The 23,315-nt window shown below is 44.6% G+C and overlaps 4 protein-coding genes across 6 annotated transcripts in view; all 4 read right to left on the bottom strand.

Moving 5' to 3' along the window:
* LOC126491969 (protocadherin beta-18-like) overlaps positions 1-7,510 on the bottom strand; it is a 38,187-nt gene extending 30,677 nt beyond the window's left edge. For 2 of the 3 annotated variants that reach the window (XM_050128024.1, XM_050128022.1), the window contains exon 1: positions 4,365-7,510. In XM_050128024.1, coding sequence (XP_049983981.1) covers positions 4,365-6,296 — 1,932 coding nt within the window. In that variant the 5' untranslated portion in view covers positions 6,297-7,510. The remainder of the gene's footprint in view (positions 1-4,364) is intronic. The other variant, XM_050128025.1, reaches the window with a different exon arrangement.
* Positions 7,511-7,619: 109 nt separating this feature from the next.
* On the bottom strand, positions 7,620-14,302 carry LOC126491971 (protocadherin beta-16-like). The gene has a single exon (XM_050128032.1). It carries the CDS (start codon positions 10,740-10,742, stop codon positions 8,340-8,342), a length of 2,403 nt encoding a protein of 800 aa, XP_049983989.1. The 5' UTR covers positions 10,743-14,302; the 3' UTR covers positions 7,620-8,339.
* Positions 14,303-14,316: 14 nt separating this feature from the next.
* On the bottom strand, positions 14,317-16,737 carry LOC126491967 (protocadherin beta-8-like). Its single transcript, XM_050128012.1, has one exon. The coding sequence runs from the start codon at positions 16,731-16,733 to the stop codon at positions 14,325-14,327; it is 2,409 nt and encodes an 802-aa protein (XP_049983969.1). The 5' UTR covers positions 16,734-16,737; the 3' UTR covers positions 14,317-14,324.
* Positions 16,738-18,539: 1,802 nt separating this feature from the next.
* Positions 18,540-21,083, bottom strand: LOC126491978 (protocadherin beta-7-like). The gene has a single exon (XM_050128040.1). It carries the CDS (start codon positions 20,915-20,917, stop codon positions 18,557-18,559), a length of 2,361 nt encoding a protein of 786 aa, XP_049983997.1. The 5' UTR covers positions 20,918-21,083; the 3' UTR covers positions 18,540-18,556.
* Positions 21,084-23,315: the final 2,232 nt, after the last annotated feature.

Genomic DNA, 23,315 nt, shown 5'->3' with positions numbered 1-23,315 from the left:
ACATGATCCCACACCATAGTATTGCAGACACATGATCCCACACCATAGTATTGCAGACACATGATCCCACACCATAGGCAGTCCAGAAGGCTAACCTGGAAAGCAGGAGAGCACAAACAAATTCTTACACTTACCAATGTTGTGGGTCTGCCTACATAATACCCATGGTCCCAATACTCAGAAGGAAGAGTCACAAAGATTGCACATTTTTAGCTACCCTGTACTATTAGTTGAGACCCTGCTTCAAGAGTTAAAAAGAAAACAGAAAAGATTAGGGGACTTAAATGTCCTATACAAACTATATAATTTTGGTAAATTTCTTCAACTTCTTTGACACATTTTTAATTTTTTTAAAATATTTATTTATTTATTATGTATACAATATTCTGTTCGCGTGTATTCCTGAAGGCCAGAAGAGGGCACCAGACCTCATTACAGATGGTTGTGAGCCACCACGTGGTTGCCGGGAATTGAACTCAGGACCTTTGGAAGAGCAGGAAATGCTCTTAACCACTGAGCCGTCTCTCCAGCCCCCCACATATTTAATTTTTAAAATGACTATAAAGCATGAATAATGCTGTTCAAGTATATCTTTGGGATATATTCTAAGAGGGCAAATTACAGATAAGAAAACATTGTATTTCCAATGAATACTGCTTTAAAAATTTAGCAGAACCAAAAAATGTTCTATAAGTGTTTGTATGCCAAAAGGAAAGCTTACATACAAAGATCAAATGATTAGATGAGCAGTGAAGGAAAGTAGAGCCAGAAGCAAATAGGAAATAGAAAGGGTGGGATGCTTAGGATTTTACAGAACCAGTCCAGTTGGTCAAATATTTAATCAAAATTTTTAGAAAATACAGGAAAGAAATTATAGCAAATAAAATGAAATTTTCTCTGAACTGAGAGTCTGAACACTGACAGAATGTGTCCTTGTGAAAATGTTAACAAATAGCTTCTGCTATGGTATTTTCAGACTACTGAGAGTAAGTTTTCCAATGCTTCTAGAATGAATGGAAAAAAATATTGCAGAAAATGAGGTACTCTTTAGAATGGAATTTTCCTTGTGAAAGGTGAGTCTACACAATTAAGAAAAAGAAAAGTATTGTAAGGAGCCCGCTTGTTTGTTCCCGACTGCTGAGCTCCAAAATAATTTGTAATAGAGTTTGGCCAATAGCTTAAGCTTATTTCTGGCTAACTCATATCTTAAATTATCAGATCTCCATTCATCTGTGTATCACAACAAGGCTTTGGCTTACCTAGTAAAGTTATAGTGTTTGTCTCCTGCCGGGCTAAATGGCTTCTCACTGACTCTGCCTTCTTTCTCCCAGTATTCAGTTTAGTTTTCCCCACCTAGATAAGCTCTGCCTTCCTTTAGGCCAAAGCAGTTCTTCTATTCATTAACCAATAAAAACAACACATAGCCAAAAGGACCTCACACACCAGAAAAGTGCTTTTTAATTCTGAGAGAGAAAATTTCAAATTGTACTTTTATACCCAAACAAACTATCAATCAAATAAAAAGATTGCTGCACTATGTAAAGTGCCAAAAGTTGTTTTTATAAAACTACCTCTGCATCTATTTTAATGAAATTGGGTTCCAACAAAGTAAGAAAGTAAACTCAGAAATGATATTGGGCTCCATAAAAGATGGGCAGTGTGCGGCAAATATTAAAAGCATGACATCCTCTCCACTATTGCTAGGGGTCTTAGCTGTAGTCGCCTTTGTGGAGAGACTGCCTGAACTGGCCATCTACTGTAATCAGATTGGTGACTACCCTAATTGTCATCAGAGAGCCTTCATCCAGTAACTGATGGAAGCAGATGCAGAGATCCATAGCCAAGCACCAGGCCAAACTCTGGGTGTCCTTCTGAAGAAAGGGAGGAGGGATTGTAGGAGCCAGGGCAGGTCATGACAGAGTAACTCACAGAGACAGATGACCTGTGCTAGTGGGAGAACATGGACTCTGGACCAACTGTTAGGGAGCTTGCATGGGACCAACCTAGGCCCTCTGCATGTGTGTGACAGTTATGTAGCTTGATCTGTTTGTAATGCTCCTAGGAGTGAGATCAGGACCTGTCCATGGTGCTTAGCTGGCTTTTGGGGACCCGTTCCCCATGCTGGATTACCTTGCCCAGCCTTAATGCAGGGGAAGGAGCTCGGTCCTACCTCAACTTGTGGTGCCAGGCTTTCTTAAAGCCCATGGGAGGCCTGCCCGTTTCTGAATGGAGAAGGAGGAGTGGATGGGGAGCAGAATAGATGGGAGTCAGGGGAAGGGAATGGGGGGAAGAAGGGAGGGAAACTGCAGTTGTTAGGTAAAATAAATGAAAAAAGTTATAAATAAAAAAAGCACAACAGCCATTTGGTAAACACTCTAAATGAAGAAAAACTATGAATAAAAGATCTGTAAGAGACAAACAGAATTTTTTTGTATACGGTATTTGAATATTTGAAAGCAAGAAGTTAATATTCAAGAGAACTATGATGTGAAAAATCATTAGAAAGAAGGAAGCATACAGCTTATGGTAACCACCTCCTTATTTGCTCACTTAGCTTGGAAAAAGAGGGGCAGAAAATCACTAGCAATAAATGGAAATTTAGCCAAATCTAAGGGCAGCTATCAGGTCTGGGAAAGATGTTTTCAAGAAAGGAAATATAACGATACTGCACTACTAAGTGTACATAAGAGACCCAGCTAGATGGACATTAATATTAGTCTTATTTCAGAGATGGTACTCATCTGGTAGTCTTGGTTTTGATCCCTAGAAACCCATAGAAACAAAACTGGCAACACTTTCTGAGAATTATATCAGGAAACGAGGAGAAGGGAAATACACACCTTTTGTGTGTGTGTGTGTGTCTATTAATGGGAAATAAGAACTGTAAATCATTTTGTAATGAGTGGGTAACACATAAAAGTTGATTATCAAGATAAAGCCATCTAAACACATCACCTGGAAGCAGATCACACTTGAAGAACTGTGTAGAAAGGGGCTGGAGATCAAAATTATTTTTTTCTATAACCTTTAATTTATCTCAATTTCTAAATTGGACAGTTCTTTAGGTATCAATATAAAATGAAAAGTATGTTTCCAACAGTCCATAAATATTATCACACAGAAATGTAAATGTATTCAAATTTATGTTGATTTTCATGCAGGTTATCACACTGTATTTGCATTACATGACACAATCTGTTTTATATGACAGCAAGCATGAACACCAGAAATAGCTCTTGGGGAAGGAGAGAAAGGGTAATGAAATAGCTGTGACAGAAAGCAGAATGGGGGACCGGCAGGGAGAAGGAAGGGAACCAGGGGAACTGCAGAGGTTAGGAATGAATGAAACCTCTGTTTGCGGAAGTCATGCTGAAACCCATTAAATACACGGGAATCGCCAGAATATTCAAAATCATAAACAATGGGGAGGGAGCAAGGGAAGTAATGGGAGTTGCAGGAAGACGGAGCAGGAGGTTATAAAAAAACAAAATGCATGACATAGATGCATGGAATTGTCAAAGTCAAAGAGTTAAAATCCTAGACTTTTAAAAAATGACTAGCTAGAGGTAGAGCTTAGTGGCAGGGCATTTGCTTGGCATGCAAAAGACTTGGATTAGTGATTAGTAAGAAAAGAAAAGAAAACAATAAAATCCCCAAATCTCAATTTTTTGTAATGAGAAATAACATCAAATTATTGTGCGCTATGAAAGAACCATAACTAAAACTCAAAGTGGCACATATTCTATTAAAAATAATCACTACTGTAAAAACATTGGAAGAATGTAAACGCGACCTACTTGCAGGTTGAAAATGAGGTTGTGTCGTCATGGGTTGCAACTACTGCACAACTAAACTAGCATTCATATGGCTGTACCATACATTAAATGGATGGAACATACTCAAAAGTAGAGACGTCAAAATATGGGCTTTTCTTCACCATTGCTCTGGGAGCCATGAGCATGAACATCGGGATGTATTATTGGTTTCAGGAACTTGAAATCATTGGTATCAGAAGAGCCTCCCATCAGACACACATCATATTGGTAGCTTTGGGACAGAGTGCCCATGCCGCTGACATCCACCAGGTGGCCAGGAAAGTGGCCCTCAGGCACGGAGCAGGCCCTGAGCGAGGATGTCCTGGCCCTCCTGCACAGCCTCACCCCCACAAACAGCAGCACAGACAACAGGAAGAGAGAAGACACAGACGCCAAGGCGATGACCAGGTACAGCGTGAGCTCTTCTTCTTCTTGTGTTGGGTCGCGCGCCACCTCTGGCAGAGGCAGGTAGGGCTGAGAGAAGCCATCCACCATCAGCACTTGCAGAGTGACACTGGCAGACCTCAGGGGATCGCCATTGTCCTTGACCAGCAGCAGCAGCCTGTGCTTGGGCGCATCGCGCTCACTCAGCAGCCTGGAGGTGCGCACCTCGCCATTGTGAGCCCACACGCTAAACAGTCCGGGTTCCGTGGCCTTGAGCAGCTGGAACGACAGCCAGGCATTCTGGCCAGAGTCGCGGTCCACAGCCACCACCTTGGTGACCAGATAGCCTGGCTCTGCCGCCCTGGGCAGCAGCTCTGTGAAGGGCGCAGAGGCGTTCTGCAGCGGGTAGAGCACGAAGGGCGCATTGTCGTTGGCGTCCAGCACCTGCACGCGCACCAGCGCCTGGCTGCTGAGCGCGGGTGAGCCTTGGTCTGTGGCGCCCACGCGGAACTCAAAGGTTTGCAGAGCCTCATAGTCCAGCGCCCTGAGCGCGAACAGCTGTCCATTGTCGGCGTTGATGGAGATGAGTGAGGCAAGATCCAGCTGTGGGTCGTGGGTTGGCAGCAGCGAGTAGGTGATGTGGGCATTGGAGCCTGAGTCTGAGTCTGTGGCGCTGATGGTGCCTATGTGCAGGGCGGGGCTGTTTTTCTCATGGACAAACAGGGTGTAGGAGCTTTGTGTGAAGGCGGGGGCGTTGTCGTTGACGTCAGAGACCTGCACTGTTATGGTGTGCTGGGTCATGAGCCTGGGTGTGCCCGTGTCCGTGACTGTGACGGTGATGTTGTATTGTGATCTGGTCTCTCTATCCAGAGCTCCTTCTGTCATTAGGATGTAAAAATTGTCTACAGAAGGTCTTAGAAGGAAAGGCAGATTTTCTTGAATGTAGCAAACGGTCTTTCCATTTTCTCCAGAGTCTCTGTCGTTGATCCTAAAAACTGCCAGCACGGTTTCGGGAGAGTTCTCAACAACTTCGTTGACTAGTGATGATATGATCAGTTCTGGGGAGTTGTCATTGATGTCTAAAACATGAACTAAAACCGTACATCTAGCAGAAAGGCCTCCACCATCAACTGCCTGTATATTTAACTTATAGGACTTTACTAACTCATAATCAAGCAAGGCTTTGAGCACGATTTCCCCCGAGAAAGGGTTGATTTGGAAGGTTGCTCGGATATCTTCGGAAGCATCAAAAAACGAATAGGATACTTCTGCATTGACTCCTGAGTCCACATCTTCTGCAGAGACTTTAACGAGAGGAAGTCCTACAGGGCTATTTTCTGGAGCCTGGGTTTGATAAAGTTCCTGGGAAAACTGCGGGGCATTGTCATTGATGTCCAAGACCAGAATATGTACAGTGGCTGTTCCTGACCTGGGCGGAGACCCGCCATCAAATGCGGTGAGTGTTAACCTGAACTCCCGCTCCTCTTCCCAATCGAGAGGTTTGTCTAGCACCAGCTCTGGGTATATCACCCCTTCGTCGCTGTCATGAATTGTAATATGAAAAGGCGAGTTGGGGCTGATGGTGTAGTTTTGGACGCCATTGCGTCCTGCATCTGAGTCTAGTGCTCTTTGTAATCGAAATGCTGCTCCTACGGCTGTGATTTCTGGTATTTTTAAAATCATCTCTTTGTCCTGGAAGGTGGGTGAGTGATCATTTATATCCACAATTCTCAGCTCAGCCCGGTAAATCTGAAAGGGGTTATCCATTAAAATTTGGAAATAGAGTATGCAGGGCTCTGTGGAGCCACACAGCTTCTCCCGGTCCAGTTTCTCATTTGTGAGCAAATCTCCAGTGTGAAAATCCAGGAGCAAACGCTGTTTGTTACCATCAGAAACCACCCTAGTTCTCTTTGCAGCCAGCGCTTCCACCCCTAGCCCCAATTCCTTTGCCAGATTCGCCACAAATGATCCCCTTTCTGTTTCCTCTGTTACAGAATAACGTGCAAACTTAGAGCCTGCCAAACACAGTTCCCAGAACAGAAAGAGAAACAATAGCACTTGCCTTTGTCTGGGGAAGCGTGACCCTCTGGCTGCCATTATTTCTTCTTTCCTCACTACAGGTCCCAGCCACAGCTCTCAGCGGTCATAAACCTCAGACGTTCCACTTAGATGGAAGGATCTAGGATATTTTCTTCCTTCCTCAGTCTTGAGGAGCCTCAGCTTCTGTCCCAGCGGTCAGGATTTTCCTTTTTTGTCTTGTGACTTCGGGTGCAGCCTCAGTTAAATTTTCCTTGCGTCTCTTTAGCCTGCAGCGCCACCATGTGGCCACCAACAGATTGAAAAATGCTGTTTCCTGGTCTTATGTGTTCACGCATATATATTTATTAAATATTTTCTGCATTGGCTTATTTTATTTTCCATTTTTCCTTTTCTTTGTTTTGTGAAAATTATGCTGAGATAGAGATCCATTCATACTGAGTCTTCTCAGCTGCGTGGGAAAGTTAAAATTCTAACAGTTGAACTGAAGGTTTATGGCACTCCCCTTTTTTTCCCCTCTGCTACTTAACTCCATGTAAGTCCTTTCGTCTCCGGCACAGCCTCGTGCAAGCTAAGGAAAAAATTGTGAACATGTCTTTTGATAACGTATTTCATAGTTCTGGAAACCGCAGCAAGGGACACAAGAAACAGGCAAAAGGGATGTTTGACACATTCCTCAGAAACCTTATTTAAACTGTATCACATTCCTTAAAACGAAGCAGTACTCTGCATCCAGAAGTGGACGATCATACCATCCCCCCTCAGGGCCCCAGGATCCGTTCTACCACGTGACATGTACATGATTATGTTTGTTATGTAAATAACATTGCTCCCAGCTTTGTAAGAGTCTACCTCTCCTTCAATGTGTGATCTGCTTGGGATGGGAACTGTTACCTTTGGCAAGTCATTCAGTCACTAATGTTTATTGAGTCGGAGTACACACGAATGAACTATCGGGGACAACAAACAGGCAATATCCTGTACGTATCGTTCGAAAATCATATTATTTCACTTACTCATACTTTGAAATTTCTATTCCTGTTCTTTCATTTGTCTTTATTCTTATAACAGCCATCATTATACAGCTGAACGCAAGCCCCATCTTTGTTTAAATGTCCCTCTTAGTGAAATCTAATATGATCTAATTACTATACCTGAAATAAAAGAAGAACAAAACTATGACTACCACATATTCTGATGATGTTGAATGCAGGGGTATATCAACAAAATATCTTCCTTACAAAAATTTTATTCAAAGGCCTAAAATGTTCTCTTTTCCACTATAAGCAAATGATAGAGATTAAATCTTAAGACGTGTAGATGTACAAGATTAGATAGTGCCTCAGACCCCAGCTCTGTTGCATAGAAAAGTCACAAGAGGTACTTGGTGATATAATACACTGTTTATTCAAAAGAATGCAACTGGATTGTAAGCCACTGAAAACTCAATGTCTATCTCTAAGGTTTCCATGCAGAATTAAAACAAATTATTAAATGCTCTTATTTGACGCTTTATAATGCCAACATTTGCCTTCATGCCCACAAATAAAGGCAATCAACACAAACTCACTATCTTATGATACTTTTGTTTTCAAATTGACTACATGCTTCTATTACTTTGACAGAAATAGATCTTAATCAAGACATATAAACAAAGAAAAATAAAACTTTAATATACTAGCACAGTATAAAACAGCTATTATATATAATGAACAACAAAGACTAAAAAACAAGACTTCCAGTGTAGAAAGGAAATGCAGAAATACCCAGTATATATGAACATAACAAGCAGCATCATATTTTAATAATCCCAGAAGTCTAGGAACAGAACACTGACGTGAAATGTGCAGAACTAATGAAGCCATCAACAGCAAAGTGGTAGAAACAATTTTAACAATCAGTTTAACTGTGCAGATAAAGCCTTCTCATTTACTGGGATCCCATGAAGAAATTCTGTGCCATAAATAAGAGTAAAACCATGGCATTAAGCATAAACCTGAAAACCGATGAGTAAAGTGAAAATTAAAATTGTTAGTAACAGGTATACAAATATAGCTAACGAACAAGACAATATTAGGAAGTAAATATCTATTAAATAGTTTTCTAATAATGATTAAATCCAAAACTATTCTGGAGGGTAGAATTTTCCACCATTTCTTTTCCAGAGGACTGGGCCAAGGAGCTAGGAAGAACTGGCTGTAAGAATTTAAAATCGCTGGTCCCAGAAGAATCGCCCATCAGACATACCTCATACTGGTAGCTCTGGGACAGAGTCCCTGTTCCGCTGACATCCACCAGGTGACCAGGAAAATGGCCATCAGGCACAGAGCAGCCACCCAGAGAGGATGCTCTGGCCCTCCTGCACAGCCTCACTCCCACAAACAGCAGCACAGACAAGAGTAAGAGCGAAGACACAGATGCCAAGGCTATGACCAGGTACAGCGTGAGCTCATCCTCATCTTGGGCGGGGTCGCGCGCCACCTCTGGCAGAGGCAGGTAGGGCTGAGAGAAGCCATCCACCATCAGCACATGCAGAGTGACACTGGCAGACCGCGGAGGATCGCCATTGTCCTTGACCAGCAGCAGCAGCCTGTGCTTGGGCGCATCGCGCTCACTCAGCAGCCTGGAGGTGCGCACCTCGCCATTGTGAGCCCACACGCTGAACAACCCTGGCTCCGTGGCCTTCAGCAGCTGGAACGACAGCCAGGCATTCTGGCCAGAGTCGCGGTCCACTGCCACCACCTTGGTGACCAGGTAGCCAGGCTCTGCAGCCCTGGGCAGCAGCTCTGTGAAGGGCGCAGAGGCGTTCTGCAGCGGGTAGAGCACGAAGGGCGCATTGTCGTTGGCGTCCAGCACCAGCACGCGCACTAGCGCCTGGCTGCTGAGCGCGGGCGAGCCTTGGTCTGTGGCGCCCACGCGAAACTCGAAGCTCTGCAGGGCCTCATAGTCCAGCGCCCTGAGGGCGAACAGCTGTCCGTTGTCGGCATTGATGGAGATGAGCGAGGAGAGGTCCAGCTGCGGGTCTGTGGTGGGCAGCAGCGAGTAGGTGATGTGGGCATTGGAGCCTGAGTCTGAGTCTGTGGCGCTGATGGTGCCTATGTGCAGGGCAGGACTGTTGTTCTCCTGGACAAACAGGGTGTAGGAGCTTTGTGTGAAGGCGGGGGCGTTGTCGTTGACGTCAGACACCTGCACTGTTATGGTGTGCTGGGTTGTGAGCCGGGGTGTGCCCAGGTCGCTGACTGTGATGGTGATGTTGTACTGCTCTTTTTCTTCCCTGTCTAATGCTCTCTTCGTTATTAAAGTGTAAAAGTTCTTTCCTGAAGGTTTTAGAAGAAAGGGAAGGTCCTCTTGGATGGCGGAAATCACCTTCCCATTGTTCCCTGAGTCAGCATCTCCAACACTGAAAACAGCAACTACCTCATCCGGGGAGTTTTCTTGAACTGGGCTGGTAAGTGCAGATAGCATCACTTCTGGGGGGTTGTCGTTCACATCCACCACCTGCAGGAGCAGCGTGCATTTCCCCGAGAGACCTCCCCCATCCGTGGCCTTGATATCCACTTCATAAGAGGGAATTGTTTCAAAATCTACCTTTTTTCGTAGCCGAACTTCCCCCGTTACTGGATTTACTTCTAATGTCTTGCTGATATCTTCTGAAGGCTGAGAGAGTGCGTACAATACTTTCGCATTATCTCCACTGTCTAAGTCATTGGCTGAGACTGTGACGACCAGGGACCCCGGGGGGCGGTTCTCCGGAATTTGCACTTGGTAAGTTGACTGCTGAAACTCGGGTGCATTATCGTTGGTGTCCACTACTTCAATGAGAACCCGCGCCATCCCAGACCGGGGAGGAGAGCCACCATCCAAGGCTATCAGGGTAAACCTCAGCTCAGGCTCCTCCTCCCGATCCAGTTCTTTCTCCAGCACCAGCTCTGGGTACTTCCTGCCATCACTGCGGTTGCGGGTGACAACCAGGAAATGAGAGTTCGAGCTGACTTGATAGCTCTGAACATTGTTAATTTCTACGTCTGAGTCCAGAGCATTATTTAAAGGGAATGTGGTTCCCAGAGCACTGTTTTCTGGTATCCTCAGCATCATTTCTTTTTCAGTGAACACTGGAGAGTGGTCATTTATGTCCCTCACCCTCAGTTCAGCCTGAAATACCTCCAAAGGGTTTTCCATTAACACTTGGAAGTGCAGAACACAAGGCTCAGTGGAGCCGCATAGCTCCTCTCGATCTAGCTTCTCACTTAGGAGCAAATCTCCAGACTGAACATTGATCTGCAGGTGCTCTCTGTTTTCCCGGGAAATGATCCGAGCCCTGCGGGTGGATATCTCTGCCAGTTCCACCCCCAGATCTTTCCCAAGATTTGCCACAAAGGAGCCCCTCTCCATCTCTTCCTCTATGGAATAGGGACCCAGCTCCCTGCCTGCCTCAGACACACTCAGCAAAACAAAGAAAGCCAGGACTTGCCTTTGTCTCAGTTTGTGCATCCACGCAGTCTCCATGGCTCTTTCCTCTTTCCTGTTTGCTCCACCGTAGCTTCACATATGCCCAGGATCCTAACAGCACTGTCTCACAGTCCAGAACGTCAGAATCAAGCCTCCAAATCGAATATTTAAGGTTTACACGCGCCTTTGCTTTGCCGGAAGAGCTTATCTTTTGCTTCTAGGTGGTGAGAAACTGGCCCTGAGAAGGCGACTGCAGAAGCAATTCTTATGCGCTGTCTTCTTAGCCTGCAGCGCCACCGCGCGGTCTCACTGGGCCTTACAGGTTCAGATTTAACAAGAGACAAAATTCTCCAAGACATGTGGATTAAGTTATATAATGTGAATCACTAACTTTTTTCAAGTTACTTTTGTGTGTATAAATACATTACTGAGGTACTATATCAAACTAAATACAAAAATAAATTTTCATTCATGGTATTGGGTATGTAACGCTGCCGATGTCAATGACTAAATAAGGTAGCGTAAGTAACATTTGCATTGAGGGGTAAAGTTTCGAAGGTAGCACAGCGAATGTTCCACGTACACACATTTTCAACATACACACTAGAGTCACAAATGAGTAGACAATGCAAAATTCCAGCCAGTGTATAGAGTGTAGACGTGCTTTATTAAAGAACAAATGGATTCCTTCTCTCCAATATCCAAGGGAAAGAATTGTAAGTCTTCCCAATGTTCAGTTACCAGAAAATCATTTCATAAATAGACTTATGTGGGCCTAGATTTATTTTTATATTTGGCAAGAATAATGTTGCTTTTTCTAATATACAGCTTTGGGATATAACATATAATTGAATGCATTCATTTAAGGTTTAAAACTTAGAGCCTTTTAATATATACACAAAGTGGTGCACCCATCACCAAGGTCAGTTCTGGACTGTATATCTTACATCAAAGAAGTACCTCACATCCCTTAACGACCATCTTATTTTCTCGTTTCTCCTGAGCAGAGCCCAAAGGAATCATTAGTCTCCTCTTTTGGTCTAGACAGAGTTCTCTATTGTGGACTTCCACACGAATGGAATGACGGAATATGAGGACCTCTGAGGCTGGTCAGCTTCCCTCCCTTGCCCTGATGGTTTAAAGGTTCGTCCAAATTCTAGCATGTGTCAGTATTTCATTACTTTTCCTGGCTATAGCAGGCTCATGTTTATTTGGGCATTTGGAATGTTTCTACCCTTTTGATTTTCACAAACAATGTTGCTATGAAGATTCATATATGTATACACACACATTTGGTTTTCTGAGCTAGGGTTTCTCTCTGTAGCCTTGGATGTCCTGGAATTAGGCCTGTAGAGCAGGCTAGCCTCAAACTCAGATCTACCTGCCTCTGGATCCCCAAAAGTGAGCACCACCACAGCCCACCTCAGGTATATTACATACATTATTTCTCTAGGAGTTGAATCGCTTAACCCCTGATGACTCTATGTTTGCCCATTTGAAAAACTGACAGGATGTTTTCAAAAAATGGCTGCAGCATTTTCCATTTCTTCAGTCATGTGTCAGGGTTTCAAAATTATGACAGCCTCCCAACACTGATCTGGCTCTTTTTGGTCCTTGCCATCCTAGGAGTTCCGAGTGTCTTGCTGTGATGTTTATTTGATGAGCGATGTTGTATAGCTTTTCGGGTGCACACTAATCATTGGTATATGTTCTTCGGAAAATATCTATTCTGGTCTTTGCTTGTTTTATTGAATTGTTCATCTTTTAATAACTGAGTACTGAGAGTTTAAAAATAGACTTAAATTTATTATATTAAATTCTATTTAAATTTAAAGATAGAGTTTAAATTCTATATTGTAAGCTTGGATTATCTTTGTATTCTTTTGTTTAGATTTTCTGTTCTTATAGTTTGAATTGAATTGCAGTGAAAATTCACGAAGAGCAGGGCAGAAAGTTCAGTGATAGAGAACATTTAACATGCACGAGACTCGGGATTTGAACTTCAGTACCACATAGACATTGATACCCTTATTAATTCATTGTTTTTGCTAATGGCTCTAGAAGTTGTTAGTTGGATTCCTCAAGCCAATTAAACCTAAACTCTTGTTATAATGATTTTTATGTATCTTCATTTGACAACAAGTGGCATTGCTACACACACACAAACACACACACACGAAGAGGAATAATTGTAACCCACATAGGGTTTGGGAAAATATTTAAAATATAATTAAAGTCTGGAGAGACTGCTCTGTGGTTGAGAGTACTTGTTGCTTTTGCAGAGGACCTGAGTTTGGTCTTCAAAATCCAGGACAGGCAGCTCGGAGCCTTCTGTGCTCCAGATCAAAGGGATCCAATGCCTCTGTCCTCTGAGGGTACCTGCACTCATATGTGCACACCCGCATGCAGACACACCTACATATAATCAGAAATTGGCAGCACAGGGAATGATGTGACAATTCCTTAGTCACCAGGGATGCTGTCTCTTTTAAGCTCATCCCCACTATTTTAGCCCACCATTGCTATCCCAGATCCTCCAGGGTTATTTGTGAACTCAGCATACTGTACACATCCCAGGGAGGACGTAGTGGTAAAGCAGTGGTTCTCAACTTTCTAATAATGCTGTGACCCTTTACAGTTCCTCATGTTGTGGTGACCCCCACCCAAAAAATTATTTTGCGGCTACTTCATAACTGTAATATTGCTAGTGTTGTAAATATTAATGTAAGTATCTGGCAGGCAGGATATCTGATATGTGACCCCAGAGGGATAGAGAACCACAGGTTGAGAACCACATCACAGGTGGAAAAGGTGAAAATCAACTTTCACATGAGACACCTCCCTTTAATAGTGTTCTTGGAGATTGAAATATCAGTGGTACTCCACCTGGTCTACAAATTGAGTTCCAGGACAGCCAGGACTGTTACACAGAGAATCCCTGTCCCAAACAAACAAACACAAAAACAAAAATGCAAAAAAAGAAAGGGGGAAAAGAATGGGTATTGGTACGCGCAAATATTTCTCAGGAGAGAAAAGCCAATTTTACAGCCACACTGTTTCAGCTTACCAGGAAAATAGGGGGCGGCTTTCTGAATCCTCCTCCATACCAACAAAATGCAGCAGAAAGCAGTTTAAAACAGTGATATTAAAAGCAACAACAGGCTAATGAAGAGCCATGCAGCTAGGGAACATTTTTTAATGACGACACCAACATCGAAGTTAGTTCAGTGGAGGCCAAATAAAGCAAAAGCCAGGCCCTTCGGTGCCCCTTCGTTCCCATTTCTGATTAGATCTCCTTGCATCCCAGAAACGCTGTGTATTGTGTATGCAATGGCTAACAACTGGGAAGAGTACACACTGAACTGCCTCTGATTGGGTTGAACTGATTTTCCACTTCCTCTCTGGTACACTCCTAAGCTATCCCACAGCAAGATTTGTACGAAAAGAGACACATTAGAAAGACAAGATTGGAACATTTCGATCTGGAGAAAAGATGAGACAGCCTCACTAAAACGACGGCCGGAATATGCTGCAAACAAGCTTTTGGCAGGCTTCAAATGTTCATGATGGGCACAGCAAGAATAGTAGTTTGAGCTAACAACAACAATACACTACACATGATTTAAAAAAAAAAAAAAGCTATTTTAACTGAATGCCGAAACCCCAGTCGTTTCTACAGTTGGAATTTTCACCCATTTCTGGTCCAAGAGGATGGTCTTGGAAATTAGGTAAAATTGGTTTCAGGAATTTGAACTCACCAGTTCCAGAGTCCCCTGTCAGACACACCTCATACTGGTAGCTCTGGGACAGGGTCCCCGCCCCGCTGACATCCACCAGGTGGGCAGGAAAGTGTCCTTCAGGCACAGAGCAGCCACCCAGAGAGGACGCCCTGGCTCTCCTGCACAGCCTCACCCCCACAAACAGCAGCACAGACAACAGGAAGAGTGAAGACACAGATGCCAAGGCTATGACCAGGTACAGCGTGAGCACGTCTTCCTCCTGTGTGGGGTCGCGCGCCACCTCTGGCAGAGGCAGGTAGGGCTGAGAGAAGCCATCCACCACCAGCACGTGCAAAGTAACACTGGCAGACCGCGGAGGATCGCCATTGTCCTTGACCAGCAGCAGCAGCCTGTGCTTGGGCGCAGCGCGCTCACTCAGCAGCCTGGAGGTGCGCACCTCGCCATTGTGAGCCCACACGTTGAACAGTCCCGGCTCCGTGGCCTTGAGCAGCTGGAACGACAGCCAGGCATTCTGGCCAGAGTCGTGATCCACGGCCACCACCTTGGTGACCAGATAGCCTGGCTCTGCAGCCCTGGGCAGCAGCTCTGTGTAGGGCGCAGAGGCGTTCTGCAGCGGGTAGAGCACGAAGGGCGCATTGTCGTTGGCATCCAGCACCAGCACGCGCACCAGCGCCTGGCTGCTGAGTGCGGGCGAGCCTTGGTCTGTGGCGCCCACATGAAACTCAAAGGTCTTCAGGGCCTCGTAGTCCAGCGCCCTGAGGGCGAACAGCTGTCCATTGTCGGCATTGATGGAGATGAGCGAGGCGAGATCCAGCTGCGGGTCGTGAGTGGGCAGCAGCGAGTAGGTGATGTGAGCATTGGAGCCTGAGTCTGAGTCTGTGGCGCTGATGGTGCCTATGTGCAGGGCGGGGCTGTTGTTCTCTTGGACAAAGAGTGTGTAGGAGGTTTGAGTGAAGGCGGGGGCGTTGTCGTTGATGTCTGAGACCTGCACTGTTATATTGACTTGTGTTCTCAGTATGGGACTCCCCATGTCTGCAACACTTATGGTGATGTTGTATTCTGCCGTAGTCTCTCTGTCAAGTGCGTTCTGTGTTAATAGTGTGTAAAAGTTTTCTCCAGAAGGCTTTAGGAAGAAAGGTAGATCTTCCTGAATGGAACAACTTGTTTTGCCGTTTTCTCCTGAATCTAGATCAGATACACTAAACACTGCCACCATAGTTTCTGGCAAATTCTCAGGGATGGGGTTGGTAATTGCAGACAGGATAATCTCTGGAGCATGGTCATTCACATCTATGACTTGGGTCAGAATCGTGCATTTTCCAGAAACGGTTCCAGCGTCCCTGGCCTCAACATTGACTTCATAGAACTGAGTCTTTTCAAAATCGAGTTGCTCTCTCAGCCGCACTTCCCCAGTCAAGGGGTGGATTGAAAAGGTTTTGCTGATGTCATCTGAGGCCTGGAAAAGGGAATAGGAGATCTCCCCATTGACTCCTATGTCCTTATCCATAGCGGAAACGGTGACGACCAGAAAGCCTATTGGACTATCCTCTGGGATCTGTACCCTGTAAGAAAGCTGTTCAAACTGGGGAGCATTGTCATTGAAGTCCAGGACTTCAATGTGGACCTCAGTGGTGCCAGACCTAGGTGGCGAGCCGCCATCCTGAGCTGTGAGGATTAACTTGAGCTCAGCTTCCTCCTCTCTATCCAGAGCTCTGTCTAGAACCAGCTCAGGATATTTCTTGCCATCGCTGCGTTTTCGAGTGAGCACATGAAAATAGGAATTGGAACTGATATGGTAGTTATCAATACCATTTTGACCTACATCTATGTCTTGAGCGTTCTTCAGAGGAAATATAGTCCCAGGAAGACTGCTTTCTGATATCTTTAGCAAGATTTCTTTGTCCATGAATGCTGGAGAATGGTCATTTATGTCTCTTACTTCTAGCTCAGCTTGAAAAATCTCTAAGGGATTGTCTAGCAACACTTGGAAACGTAGCAGGCATGGCTCCGTGTGCCCACACAGTTCCTCCCGGTCCACTTTCTCAGTTAAGAGCAAATCTCCTGTCTCCCGATCCAGCTGCAAATGTAGTTTGTTCCCTTTAGAAATGACCTTAGCCCCTCGTCTGGAGAACTCCATCTGCCCAAGACCTAGGTCATTTACTAAATTGGTTACAAAGGACCTACCCTCCCTTTCCTCCTCCACAGAATAGCGCTTCAGTTCCCCTGCACTCGCCAGACATAATCCTAATAGGAAAAAGAAAAAAAGGACTTGCCTTTGTCTGCCAGTGAGCTTCCTGCTGGCCTCCATTGTTTGTGCTGGAGCAGCGAACGTCCTGGAGGATGTTTCAGCACAACTGTAAATTCTGCTGGTATCTGGTACTGTAGTTATCTCGCTAGATACCTGAGAATCACTCCAGTCCTTTCCCGAGGGCGCAGACCTCCTCTCTGAGGTGTCCGAGCGTCTCTGGGCTTCCAGGCTTCAGCAATTTTTTTTCTTTTCCTTTTTTTCCTCCACAGCTGCCTTTTACTTTTACTTTCTTATCCTGCAGCGCCACCAAGCGTTCTCATTGTATCTTAACATTTCGTGGAATGAAAATTGATGTAAAAAAATCTAAAATTGCCTGTATCTGGCAGTGGGCAAGGTAAGGTTGCATTACCTCTCCTATTGCTTTGCCTTCTTGGGCAGACAACTGCCTGAAAGCCTCACAAGAGAAATGGCATGGGTGGAGATTCTTTAAATAATGCTAACTGAGATTTGAACAAAGGATACATATTTAAATAACAGCCTGGAAGGAAAAATATATGCAAGGAATATATACTTAAGTGTGTGCATGTATGTTTCTAGGAACAAAGTTGGAGGAATTATAGACCTTTAGTGTGAAGAACCACAGAAACAGTTGTGATCCTTGGACAAATTATTTAACTTTTCTGCCTTAGTTTCCTCATCTACAGTGAGATATCAGCATCTAGGTTCCAGGATTTTTGTGAACTCCCATATTACAAATGGGAAACAGATGTGGAGGGAGAGTAACCCAAAAATATATGGAAATCTAATGTAGAAAAACTTCCTCCTTCTCCCCTTCCCCCCCCCCTCCTCTCTGCAGGGTCTCTCAGTGCAGCCTTGGCTATCATGGACATTTCACTCAGACTCATAGTGATCCTCTTGTGTCTGCCTCCCATGTGCTGGGATTAAAGGCATGTTGTGCCATGCCAGAACCCAACTTTTTGGAACTTGAGAGTTAGTTAAGTCAGAACTTTAATAATAGTTAGGTAATGAACCTCCAAAGAGGGATTGTGGGGTTATAAGGAAATAAGACCACAGGCCAAGAGGAGTATTGCTGTGTCTGAACACAGGAGAGACTGGTGAGCAGGGTGAGTGCCACAGATGATACCTAGTGACAGAGAATAGCATACTACTGTTGCAGACTCACCTGCCTGGAGATGGACAGAATGAGGACTCTCTAACACGTCAAACAAGAAAAATAAAGCAGAAGGAATTAGGAGGTGCTCTGCTTTGCCTGTTAGTAATCGTGGCACTTACCAAGCCTCTATGAACGTCTACTTGCTCATTACTGAAAAACCTCTACTCATCAGTTTCTTCTGAAATAAAGTAACAACATAGACTGATACCTAAAATGCTAGCACTGGAGTCTGAGGCAGGAGGATCGACAGTTCACAGCTATCCTCGACACAGAGGGACCATGTCTCCAAAGAGTGATGGAGTTATGTAAGATGAACAGTAATTACTAAAGAAACGTAAGGGAATTCTGTGGAGTATAACCTCCCCAAATGTAAGGCAGGGATTTTTCGACCTCATTCGACTTGGAACATAAATATCAATGAATAAATTAGATGATGGAAAAACCGTTTAAACCACCCCTAGCAAGATTTGTCATTGAAGAGGCCACAATTCAACAAATGCTTAGAAACAAAGAGGAGTCAAATCAAATTTTAGATAGCTCACACCACATGAATTTCATGCACGAGGGAAAGTTCTTGGGAATAAGCAAAGGAGTTCTTTTCTGAACTAATTTAACTAACTTCACGATGTTAATATAAAATAATTCCCCTACAGGCAGCAAGGGCTTGCTTTAAACTAGGGCTGTATCCCCAGGCAAAAGGGCTTAGCTTTTAGTCCACTTCTCTCCCTGTGTTTTCGGTTAAGAAGTTGGGGGCAATTGGCTTTAGGAAATTAAATTCGCTGGTTATCCCTGACTCTCCAGTCAGACACACCTCATATTGGTAGCTGTGAGACAGAGTCCCTGTCCCACTGACATCCACCAGGTGACCAGGAAAGTGTCCCTCAGGCACAGAGCAGCCACCCAGAGAGGACGCCCTGGATCTCCTGCACAGCCTCACTCCCACGAACAGAAGCACAGACAAGAGGAAGAGCGAAGACACAGATGCCAAGGCAATGACCAGGTATAGCGTGAGCGCATCCTCTTCTTGGGCGGGGTCTCGTGCCACCTCCGGTAGAGGCAGGAAGGGCTGAGAGAAGCCATCCACCACCAGCACGTGCAGAGTGACACTGGCAGACCGCGGAGGATCGCCATTGTCCTTGACCAGCAGCAGCAGCCTGTGCTTGGGCGCATCGCGCTCACTCAGCAGCCTGGAGGTGCGCACCTCGCCATTGTGAGCCCACACGCTTAACAGTCCTGGTTCCGTGGCCTTGAGCAGCTGGAACGACAGCCAGGCATTCTGGCCAGAGTCGCGGTCCACAGCCACCACCTTGGTGACCAGGTATCCAGGCTCTGCCGCCCTGGGCAGCAAGTCTGTGAAGGGCGCAGAGGCGTTCTGCAGTGGGTAGAGCACGAAGGGCGCATTGTCGTTGGCGTCCAGAATCTGGATGTGCACCAGCGCCTGGCTGCTGAGCGCAGGCGAGCCTTGGTCTGTGGCGCCCACGAGGAACTTGAAGGTCTTCAGGACCTCGTAGTCCAGCGCCCTGAGGGCGAACAGCTGCCCGTTGTCGGCATTGATGGAGATGAGCGAGGAGAGATCCAGCTGCGGGTCGTGGGTGGGCAGCAGCGAGTAGGTGATGTGGGCATTGGAGCCTGAGTCTGAGTCTGTGGCGCTGATGGTGCCTATGTGCAGGGCGGGGCTGTTGTTCTCTTGGACAAACAGGGTGTAGGAGCTTTGTGTGAAGGCTGGGGCGTTGTCGTTGATATCAGAGACCTCTACTGTTATGGTGTGCTGGGTTGTGAGCCTGGGTGTGCCCATGTCGGTGACTGTGATGGTGACATTGTACTGGCTTTGCGATTCTCTATCTAAAGGCGTCTCTGTTACTAGAGTATAGAAGTTTTCCACAGATGGCTTCAGGACAAAGGGGAGATCATGCGGAATGGAGCACATGGTTTTCCCATTGTTTCCCGAATCTCTGTCTCGAATTCTGAAAACAGCAACGACTGTCTCTGGTGAGTTCTCCGCAATCGGGCTGGTAAGCGAGGACATGAGAAGTTCAGGTGCGTTATCGTTTTCATCCATTACCTCTACAACCACAGTGCATTTTCCAGAAAGTCCCCCGCCATCTTTGGCCTGTATCGTTATCGAGTAAGTCTGAATTGCTTCGTAGTTGAGTTCACCTTTAAGATAAAGATCGCCAGTCGTAGAGTTGATCTGAAACGTTTGGAGAATTCTTTCGGTGGCATAAAAAAATGCGTATGCTATCTGTCCGTAACTTCCCGTGTCTAAATCTCTAGCAGACACGGCAACAACCAAGGAGCCAACAGGAGTGTTTTCAAGTGACTGTACTTTGTAGAGGGACTGCACGAATTCAGGGGAGTTGTCATTTATGTCCAACACCAGGATGTGCACCAGGGCTGTCCCAGACCTGGGTGGAGATCCACCATCTAAGGCTGTGAGAGTTAAGGTGAACTCTGTTATTTCTTCTCGGTCCAGCGTTTGATCCAGTACCAGTTCAGGGAAGATAGTGCCGTCACCTTCATCGTGCACGTGAATGTGGAAATAGGCATTGGCACTGATGGTGTAGTTCCTCAGGCTGTTCGTCCCCACATCGGAATCCAGCGCCCTCTCCAGCAGAAACTTTGCCCCAGGAGTTGCACTTTCTGATATTTTCAAGGGAATTTCTTTGTCTAGAAATACTGGGGAATTATCATTTATATCTCTGACATGCAGTGCAGCGCGGTGAATCTGAAATGGGTTTTCCAACAGCACCTGGAACGTCAGCACGCAGGGCTCCGTGGGGCCGCACAGCTCCTCCCGGTCCAGCTTTGCATTCAGAATTAAGTCTCCAGTAAGCGTGCTGAGCAGTAAAAAGCCCGTGTTCTGGTCTGAAACAATTCTAGCCCCCCGAGCTGACAGTTCCTCCAGCCCCAACCCCAAATCCTTAGCTAGATTGGCCAGGAAAGTGCCCCTCTCAGTTTCCTCCGCAACAGAATACTGAAGCTGTTCGGCGCTAACCCAAGCAGCTCCCAGAAACACACAGAGAAACAGTACTTGCCTTTTCTGCACAGGTCGCTCCAATCTGACCTCCATTCTTTCTAAGGCTTTCAAAATAAAACCAAAAGTCCTTCCACTTTGCCTCAAGCAGCTCCCTGGAATGCCAGCAGCAGAATCCTTAGGACACTAAGATTTCCAATGAAAAGAGAGAGGCACCTTCTCCCAGCGCTTGCTACTGCTGTGTCATTTCCTAAGGCTTTGTCGGAAATCTAGACTATCCTTTGTGCATTTTCGTCCCTTCCCTTTCCCTTTCCTTTTTTTAGCCTGCAGCGCCACCTTGCGTTGTACGAGTGCTATTCTCTTTTTCAAGAATACAGTAGATTAAAGGCATTCTGCCCCAGGGTTTTTACATTAAGTTCTGATTCTCCACGAAAATTTAAGAAAATCTAAAAACCTCCTGTTTCAAATGGTGATGGTATAGTTTATAAAAATGGAATCAATCCTCCACCAAGAAATCAACAAATATTGTGCTGTTCATAAACCACTTAGCAAAACTGTGTTAATAACACAGAACACCTAGAGTTTTTCTCCAGTTTCTTGTGACCCGGACATTTCTTCCACTTTCAAGGTCTTCACTCTTCTTCTTTACTTTCTAATAATTCTTTCTGCTCTGCGATGTTCACACTCCTTCTGCCCTAAGTGCTATGTATCGGTATTAATTGTGAAAATCTCCAATAACCAGCAAATGCTCTAGTATTGGCTGTAGCAAGTAGGTCAGCTTTGCATTTGTGGAATTGCTTCTATATTGCATCTTTATGATGGCTGCTCTCAGAGTAAAAAAAATGATATTTTTGTTTGTCCATTTTTTTTTTCCCAATACAGGGTTTCTCTGAGTAACAGCTCTGACCATCCTGGAACTCTTTTTGTAGACCAGGCTGGCCTTGAACTCACAGAAACCCTCCTGTCTCTGCCTCCCAAGTGCTGGGATCAAATGTGTGTTCCACTACCACCGAGTTGAGATTTTAAAATCAAGGTTGTTTTCTATTTCTTTCACAAAATTTTTTTTTTTAAATATTTGTTTAAATTTTCCATGTGTTACTTAGCTTTTGAATTCTTGTGTCTTTAATATAAATTAGTCTTTACCATGATTAGTTTTGATGCACAGGTAGATTTGATGTGTCAACCTATTTTTAGGATTTTTTTTGGCCCAATTTTCCCTTAATGCTTGACTCATATGGTTTGGGCAGTAGGTTGTCATCCTGGCTCATAGAAGAGGGAGGAAACTTCTCCATCCGCTTTCACAGACCAGAACAGGCTCAGGTGAGTTGTTCCCTTCTACATTCTTAACTTGAGTTTGCCTCTTAAACTGCCCAAGTTCAGTACTCTCATTGGATCTTTATCTTTTCCATTCTGTACTGGGTTATTCCTGTTCATAATTCGTTAAGTACCATTTCTTAAAAGTCATTTTTCTAGTTTTCACATCCGTCAGCACACTTAGCTTTTCCTGTTATTATCAGCAATGTCTCATAGCTTATCTTCCAGTGGTGGTGAGTCTTGTAAGAACTGCAGCTTTCTGGCCCTTTAAAATTTGTGTTATCCCAGAGTAAAATGTAGCCTTTATTTTTAAAAACCAAACACTGAAAGACCTAATATACAATGATCCCTCCCTTCTTTCCCCTTCTCTGTTTCTCTCCCAAGATACAGTCAATTTTAGGCATTTCAGTCACCTCCGCTGCCACTGATTTTTTAAAAACATATCTTAATCTCATGCGTTATCAACGGACTCCTTGGTAAATTGGATTAAATTTGAGCTCTTTCATGCCTTTTTTTAACTATGTGTTAGGGACATTGCTGTGTAATAGTTATGGATTCCATTCTCATTTTCTTGACATTAATAACTGCCTTTTCTTTATCAATAGCGCTTATCCATGTCTTCCCATGATTCCAGTTGCCTCCCAGTGCAATTCCACACGTGGTGATTCCTGTGTCTTCCAAGATACCAGCTCCCTTTTAAATTGGACAATTGCTCTATACATCTTTTACACAGCTTGGAACTTCTCTTTGTTGTCATCCGTGGGATTCTGTCTTTTATTCTAGTTAGGTTTCCATGTTATGATATTTTTTGTATTTTTCTGTTCTCCCATTTACTCATGGGCTTTAAGAAATCGCATTTTAATAGGTTCCTGTGACTGAGAAGATATGATGTCAAGGGGCTCATCAAAGAATATTCTGCAGGACACCAATTCCTTGATTCACAAAGATCCACTGCTGTTTGCTATGCTTGATATGTATGTATCATACATGGACATTCATTTCTTTTCCCCCTGTTTTGTATTTGTATGCTCTCCTTTCTGTTTCTTCTCTCCTCTCTCTCTCCTTTTCTTTTCCTTTTTAAATATATAATTATATTTATTCATTATTACATTATCATAAAAATAATTTCTTTTTTATTTATTAGATTTAAAAAAATACCAATCCAAATTCCCATTCCCTC

The sequence above is a fragment of the Alexandromys fortis genome, unplaced genomic scaffold, assembly GCF_014885135.2.
Source record: "Alexandromys fortis isolate MF-2015 unplaced genomic scaffold, M_Fortis_MF-2015_v1.1 scaffold_283, whole genome shotgun sequence".
NCBI lineage: Eukaryota > Metazoa > Chordata > Mammalia > Rodentia > Cricetidae > Alexandromys > Alexandromys fortis.
The sequence above is the reverse complement of the archived record's forward strand: the minus strand, read 5'-3'. Positions and strand labels throughout refer to the sequence as shown.

Bases quoted from the DNA above. Each gene is read 5' to 3' on its own strand.
- LOC126491971 (XM_050128032.1), bottom strand. From the start codon at position 10,742: ATGGAGACTGCGTGGATGCACAAACTGAGACAAAGGCAAGTCCTGGCT.
- LOC126491978 (XM_050128040.1), bottom strand. From the start codon at position 20,917: ATGGAGGTCAGATTGGAGCGACCTGTGCAGAAAAGGCAAGTACTGTTT.
- LOC126491967 (XM_050128012.1), bottom strand. From the start codon at position 16,733: ATGGAGGCCAGCAGGAAGCTCACTGGCAGACAAAGGCAAGTCCTTTTT.